The sequence below is a fragment of the Papaver somniferum genome, unplaced genomic scaffold (genome assembly GCF_003573695.1).
Source record: "Papaver somniferum cultivar HN1 unplaced genomic scaffold, ASM357369v1 unplaced-scaffold_117, whole genome shotgun sequence".
NCBI lineage: Eukaryota > Viridiplantae > Streptophyta > Magnoliopsida > Ranunculales > Papaveraceae > Papaver > Papaver somniferum.
The window spans coordinates 6706547-6714093 of record NW_020620714.1 but is presented as its reverse complement, the minus strand read 5'-3'; the positions used below and the strand labels follow the sequence as shown (position 1 = coordinate 6714093).

The following is a 7547-nucleotide window of genomic DNA, read 5'->3' as shown; positions in this document are numbered from 1 at the left end:
CCTCCACTACACAATGCATAAAATGAAGTTGTCGTAGGTGTACTACAACGCTGATACAGTGTCGTCAATGATGATTTTTCCTGTAGTGTGGGTAAGCTTTCATTGCAAAGCCATAACAACCATATCATGAGATACACATCCAAGCACAGCCTACTTCCTCAGGCTTTATAAGAAAAGTTTCACTTTTCTAATTTCGATAAAATGAGGCGACTGACAACCATTAAAAAACTGCAGACTCTTTCCGAACCTCTCAATAAAGTGTTGATATTAAAAAATCAGTTAAAAGTAGTATTAATGGAACAATTGCTTGACAAAAATCGAATAAGAAATAAATTTGCAGTACAATTTTCACCCAAGCAGATATATGAATCGTTCAACCTCCAAGTTAGCAAGCGATTGAAGAAGGTTACATTAGTAAAGAAAGAAATTAAGCAAAAGTTGATTGGGTATCTTAATGCCACAAAGGTGACACGCATATCTCGTATCCCATTTGTTACTGAAAGTACATGGGTTAGACAACCTTTCCACCTAATGCAGATCATCTAGCATTCCCTGTTGGTCCTTCACTTTCCGGCTGCACCCCATAATCAGCTTCCGACTTGTCTTCACTTGGAGCATCGTCTAATATAGTTGACTCATAACGAAACTTTCTGACTTTTCCAGATATCCTCCTTCTAGCCCCTTTCAAACGATTAGTACTCTGAGTACCTTCATCAAAATCTTCTGAAAGCCAAACTCTAGGCTCACCTTCTACCATGTGATCAGAAGTCTTTACATCACTAACCAATGATAATGATTTACTTGCACTTTTACGGCGAACTCTACCCTTCCGCTTCCTCTTGCGCTTTCTCATACATAAGCTTTAAATGCGAAAAACAAACAAACAAGACCAAGTCAATACTCCATTACAAGTTAAAATAGAAAAAAAAAATTTAATTCCTACAATATATGATCTAAAGAGAGTGAAAGTTTGAAACCTTTCTTCAAATTCATCTACGAATTCCTTAATATTCTCCAAGGGTTCCCACGTATCTGACCTCTCAGGCCAATCACGCCATTTAATCAGATACTCAATACGGCCCTAAACATGAAAAAAAAATGATCACCATGATTTGTTAATAATTCTTTAAACAAAATAAAAAGAGATTACCTCACGAACCCTTTTTCTTCTCACTTCTTCGATTTCGAAAAATTCTTCAGAAAGTGCGGCTGTTTCTGACATTAGTCCTCTCAATTCTATACCCTCCTCTCTCTCTCTTTAGTTCTTCTAATTAAGAAAACGACCTTCGTAGGCAGGCACGGACCATTAAAGTTGGTCTACCTCCTCCACCACAAGATCCGAAAGGAATGGGGTTTTAAAATGTTAGTGGAACCTGTATAATTTTGTTAGATGGTTGGATTTCATTGGTCCACAATTGGACTATGAAATTTGGTCTATCATTAGCTTTTTCCATAAAAAAAACAGTGAAAACAGTGTGTGAAAATTATATGAAAATACAGAAGTATTTATAAGTCAAGATCACTGGTAGGTAACATAAATGCCAGCATTCATGTCACCCTTTAAAAGTGCATGTTTTTTACTAAATAATTAGTTACTGTTCATTCCCCTTAACCTGTTTATTATGTTTCTCATTTTTTAGATACTTTCCAATTTAGCCATAACATTGATTTAGCAAGATATCAAGAAATGATGCTGTTTCCTTTTTTTACCAACAAGTCCAGACTGTTTCAATAGTATCTGGTATTTGTATGGTCGAACAATATTTGATCAGGAATTAATTACTCAGATACTAACGGTATCTTAAATGGATATCTATAATGTCCACGAAAGTACATATCGAAATTATTACTTCTGAATGCATTTACTTCTGATATATTCTGACAGAAATAGTTACTCCCTTTGTTAACCAAAGAAATAGGCTTATGGGTTGGAGGAAAAGAACAACAAGCATATTACCAGATGCCCATAAAAAATAACAAAGGACTATAGGCATATATAACGTGTATATCAAGTGCATCATACAATGTAAGAAAATATCTGATCAAAAAACCACTTTGGAAATCCAGTAGTACACCCAAATAGGAAATAAACAAGATCTAAGACGTAACAAATATTTTGGACAAGAAAATCTTTATTGATCAACCACTCAAGAGAATAAAAGTACAAGTTTGAGGATGCAAGAAAATTCTAATCTCAAGCTCTAAGCAAGACTACTCCTCTCCGAAAATCCAACCTACTCTTCATTGCCCGAAGGTCTCTATTTATAGACCAACCAACCCTAATCGAATACAGCTCATTTTATTTCATCCACCGTCGCATAGTTTTCATGGGTATGCTTTTTTATACTTCGCCCAGACCATTTTCCATAAAAAAATTTCCCTTCTTTCGCTGACAATTTTGGGAGTTTGTCAGGACAACTGTCTCTTTTCTTGTTCAATAATTCATTATCTTTGCAGGTTAAATTTTCAGCTAAGTAACCTTACTTCGCCCACCTGATTTTGTGATCGGTATCTTGCTGGGTACTCCAGTTGTTTCTATGTTTTCCTGGTTCTCTTTGCGAGCTACTTCATCTCGGATTGCTTTCTCGCGTATAAATTTTCTTATTTCGTGTCGTCGATTGGTGATAAGGTGATTCTGACTTTTGATTTGACAAGTCATTGATCGAGATTTTGGGAACGATGCAAGATCTTTTGGTGAGATTCTTCATACCTACTTCGTATCTTCCTGTGCGAGCACGTGACAGGCATATTTTGTGTACCTATAGCAGCTTTGCTAAACCTATTCCCTTTGACTGGCCATGATAGGTACTACTAATTCCATAGATATATATCATCATCGGGTGACCCTTTAAATTTCTTTACATTTTCCTCTCCTATATATACTTGCATTGAGACGAAGACAATAATGGTAAATTGGAAATGGTATTGGCTTTATCCCCCTATCTCTTCGAAGTTTTTGTCTTTAGGCTATACGGAAGCATATGTCCATTATGATTAGTTTTGCGTCCCCAAGGCAAAATAACCTATGACGTTGGTACGTGAATTCAATTGCAATGTTGAACTCTTCGCTCTCTACGATATGTAGGGCTTATTTTTAATAACATAGTACTGCCATCTCTCTGCATATTCTACTTTAAAGACCATACTTCGGAAGCTCCACCTAGATAATTTACGTACAAGGCATAAACAACCACTAGAAAAGTATTTTCTCTGAGTACTATTACGGAGATAAACAAGGTGGTATAGGAAGCGAGCAGAATATTTCATTTCCTAATTTGAAAACCACAATCTCCTTTCCATTTAAGTGCTAATGAAGAACTCCATTTATATGAAAGTAGAGAGGTAGCAGAACTTAACCTCAAGCAGTAGAGCGCAGTTTCTAATAAAAATAGAAAAAAATAAAATGTTTTTCTTGTATAATTATTGCTGATCAAAAAACATTTTACTGCTTGAGGGGTACAAAATTATAACAAAGCCGTGTGTATCCTAATTATTGCTCATTTTATAGACATAATCCAAAATTAAATGGTACTACTGAGTGCTAAAAAGAACTTCAAAGAAAACAAAAGTGAATTCATCATCTAGTGGGATTCCAAAATGAGCTTCTGTACAGCAGCATTGTCCGGGAGTGCTGGAATGGCTCCTTTCCTAGTTGTAAAGATTGCTCCGCAAGCACTAGCCATTCTAAGAGCTTCTCTCAGTTTGTTTTCGTCCTCTAGAATTGAAGAATCTTTGGCAGCACAGCAAAGTAATGAACCAACATAAGCATCAACAGCGCTTGTAGTATCCACCGCGTTCACCGGGAACCCCTTGACAGCTCCTCTGAAGTTCTTGGTGAAGTACCTGCACCCTTTCTCACCATCAGTTACCAACAACAACTTCAAACCATCGTACCAGAGTGAGAAAACGTTCTTCTCATCCGCAGCATCTCCTTGGGTCAAGAATTCTACCTCGTCGTCGCTAACTTTTGTAGAAAATCTGATTTCAAAGACTTAATGAAAGAACACAAAATTAAACTCAAATAAACTTCTCTTAATTGATGTGTTTCGACTCATGGCTCAACAACCTATTTATATGACTAACAAACTTGACAATCACTCAAAGTACTTTCCTAATCAAAATCAAACTCTAACAAGAAACTTCTAGACAATTCTTACGTAAACAAGCTCTTAAAATCAGTAATACTTGCAACCCAAGTAAACTTCTAAATACTGTACCACACATCAACAATACTTGTTGATCCATTCACTTCATATCAACTGTACCAGTTGACCCGACCATACTCTGTCAACTCTCAATGTTGACACACACACTATTGTATCAACAACTCTTGTTGATCCCTTCTGTCTTCTTTATAGTATCTTGGTTTATTCTTCAACATCCTCCCTTATACCAAGATACTCTTTGCTAATCATCCCCAACTTTCCACGTAAGTAAATGAAAGTATTAAACTTCAAAGACTTGGTGAAAATATCTTCCACTTGCTCTTCACTTTCAACAAACTCAACAACTATCTCCTTATTGCTTACAAGTTCTTTGATATAAAGATATTTGATATCAATATGCTTACTTCTACCATGAAGTACTGGATTCTTATTTAGTGAAATTGTCGAGTTATTATCACAAACTATTGTTGTTGGTGTTGTTTGTTCTTGAAACAATGACTTCAGCATCATTCTTTACCATACATCCTGTTGTTTGAGGGTGAAAACGGTTTCTGTTGATTTCGGTAATTTCGGGCGTGTGGGTGAGAAACGAGTCTAAACCCTAAACAATGTACTGCAAGGGAGTACTTTATATTCTAGAGATCAATCTGTACAAATCCGTCCTAAACCAAGAAATGGTCGTTCTAGACTTGCTTCGGTCACAAAGAGGAGGAGAAGGGTTGGTTTTGGGGAGGGAAGCGAAGAGAGTGTTGAGACCAGAATAGTTGATTCTGGAAGAGTAGTTGTTTTGTGAATTGTATCAGAAAGTGGGAAGGTAATAGATGGTAAAGCTAGTAAACGTTTTCTGAGTGTTGTATGCTCCTGACCAGAACTTGTTGTTCGGTGGAAATAGGTAATGCTTATTTATACAAGTCTAAGTGAAACGTACTCTGGTCTCATTAAGAAATGGAAAACGGGTGAGTAAATGTGAGGAGGTGGTAACCGGTAACTCTTGGAATTGATGTTCCATAAAAGAAAGCGTTTCACCATTACTCCCTGTATTTACTAACCGCCTCATCCTTATGACACTTTCTTATAACGAGCGTAATCTACGCCGCACGCTGTAAACCGCCAAACCAATACCCAATGAGCATCCCCAAGTTTGTGACATGTGTTGATGTCTCGAGTGTTTTCGTGGAAAACATGTAGCATGTTGTTGTTGTCTGGAAATTTGAGCTTGAGAGACTTGCCGGCTCGGTGGTGACCTTCAACGGTCGAGATTTTGCATCTTAAGAGGAAGGTAGCCGTTGATTATTGCAACCTTTCGTTTGATAGCCAGTGGCATGAAAGTATGATCAATATGGCTTTAATGTGTCCCAGTTTAGGCGCAGCCAAAAGTTAGGGTTTTGGCTTTGTTTAGGCGCGACCAAACTAGGGTCAAAGGTTTCCATGCGTTAGATGGTAACCTTGGATGGCTAAGATCTGCATATTAGATGAAAAGGTGGTTGTTGATTGTTGTAGGCCTTTGTTTTGGTAGCCGCAAAGGGAATGCCGGCATGGTATGGCGCGGCAAGGTGATTGGCATGCCATTGGCACATGTGGCATGGCATGCCTTGGCGCGGTTTGGCGTGGCCAAACTAGGGTTTGGGGCCAAAGGTTACCATGCGTTGTTTGGAGACCTTGCACGGCTAGGATTTGCATCTAGGATGGCAGGGTGGCCGTTGATCGTCGCATGCCTTTGTTTTGGTAACCGCATGAGGAAGGCCGGCATGGTATGGCGCGGCAAGGTGGTTGGCATGCCATTGGCACATGTGGCATGGCATGCCTTGGCGCGGTTTGGCGTGGCCAAAACTAGGGCTTTGGGACAAAGGTTACCATGCGTTGTTTGATGACCTTGGACGGCTAGGATTTGCATCCAGGATGGAAGTGTGGCCGTTGATCGTCGCACGCCTTCGTTTTGGTAGCCGCATAGAAAAGGACGGCATGGTATGGTGTGGCAAGGTGGTTGGCATTCCATTGGCACATGTGGCATGGCATTCCTTGGCGCGGTTTGGCGTGGCCAAAACTAGGGTTTTGGGCCAAAGGTTACCATGCGTTGTTTGGCGACCCTGGACGGCTAGGATTTGCATCTAGGATGAAAGGGTGGTCGTTGATCGTCGTACGCCTTCGTTTTGGTAGCCGCATAGGGAAGCCCGGCATGGTGTGGCGCGGCAAGGTGGTTGGCATGCCATTGGTACATGTGGCATGGCATTCCTTGGCGCGGTTTGGCGTGGCCAAAACTAGGGTGTTGGGCCAAAGGTTACCATGCGTTGTTTGGCGACCTTGGACGGCTAGGATTTGCATCCAGGATGGAAGGGTGGCCGTTGATTGTCGCACGCCTTCGTTTTGGTAGCCGCATGGGGAAGGCCGGGATGGTGGGGCCAAGGCCAATGGCGCGGATGGCTTGGCATAGTGGGGCCAAGGTTTTGGTACGGACGTCTTAGCATGGTGGGGCTAAGGAAAGGTGCGGTTGGCTTGACATGGCGGGGCCAACGGTTTGGCATGCCATTGGCGCATGTTGCGGCTAGCATGGTTGGGGCCAAGGCAAGACGCGGTTGGCTTGGCATGGTGGGGCTAAGGGTTAGGCATGCCATTGGCGCATGGTGCGGCTAGCATGGTTGGGACCAAGGCAAGGTGCGTTTGGCTTGGCATGATGGGACCAAGGGTTTGACACGGTGGATCATGTTGTTGAAAATATCGAAGTTCATCTCTCTTATTCATATAATATAACCTTACTAGCTGTATGTGTCATATCTCTTTTATGAATAAATAATATAGTGAATAAAGTTAAATCACATCTTATTAGCTTTCACCCTAATAGATCCGGTAAAACCGGTTAGCAGAGCAAGTAATTTAATTCCTTAATAAACATTACAACCTTTGATATCAGTGTAGATGAGGAAGTAGTGTGGTTGCTTAACCAGGGCAATGTATTGAGGTAATTATATATACCCTAAGAACACCTGGTATCTTTTGGATTTCAAACTTGAGCCAAAGAAGGGTGGGTGATAAGCTGAAAAGAGTTTGTAGGTCACAACTACTTTGCATTTTTATATATAAACTACGTTTGATCTTTTCTTTTTCTGCCCAGTGTTACATATTTTATAAATAAGTGGAGATTTATTTTAAGGTTGAAGAATTCGATTGTGATTTTCTACAAGTGAATCAATATGCAGTGAATTAACATTGACGGTTTCAGAGAACTTTTACAAGGAAATGGGACAAACTGTGCATGTGGTGCTTTTAACACGTTGCCTCTTATATTCCTTATTCCTGTTCGCCTATAAATAGAATCAAGATTTTGTGTTACACTCTATTTTCATTATTCATATGGGCATCCATTACCATTCCTCATATTATGAC

General features: G+C 39.9%; 1 protein-coding gene across 2 annotated transcripts; it reads right to left on the bottom strand.

The window, feature by feature from the left end:
* Nucleotides 1-313: 313 nt before the first annotated feature.
* LOC113329582 (chromo domain-containing protein LHP1-like) lies at nucleotides 314-1313 on the bottom strand. Of its 2 annotated transcripts, none has more exons than XM_026576439.1 (3): nucleotides 1151-1313; nucleotides 978-1081; nucleotides 314-860 (listed from the first exon to the last, which is right to left on the bottom strand). In XM_026576439.1, exons 1-3 carry the CDS (start codon nucleotides 1220-1222, stop codon nucleotides 539-541), a joined length of 498 nt encoding a protein of 165 aa, XP_026432224.1. In that variant the 5' UTR covers nucleotides 1223-1313; the 3' UTR covers nucleotides 314-538. The 2 variants fall into 2 exon arrangements, with proteins under 2 accessions (XP_026432224.1, XP_026432225.1); XM_026576440.1 differs by having other exon boundaries at nucleotides 1160-1313.
* Between the last annotated feature and the right edge of the window lie 6234 nt (nucleotides 1314-7547).

Bases quoted from the DNA above. Each gene is read 5' to 3' on its own strand.
- LOC113329582 (XM_026576439.1), bottom strand. From the start codon at position 1,222: ATGTCAGAAACAGCCGCACTTTCTGAAGAATTTTTCGAAATCGAAGAA. The intron at 1,082-1,150 runs GTAATCTCTTTT...TTTCATGTTTAG, and splicing joins GAAGAAAAAGGGTTCGTGAG to GGCCGTATTGAGTATCTGAT. The intron at 861-977 runs GTTTCAAACTTT...TCGCATTTAAAG, and splicing joins GTAGATGAATTTGAAGAAAG to CTTATGTATGAGAAAGCGCA.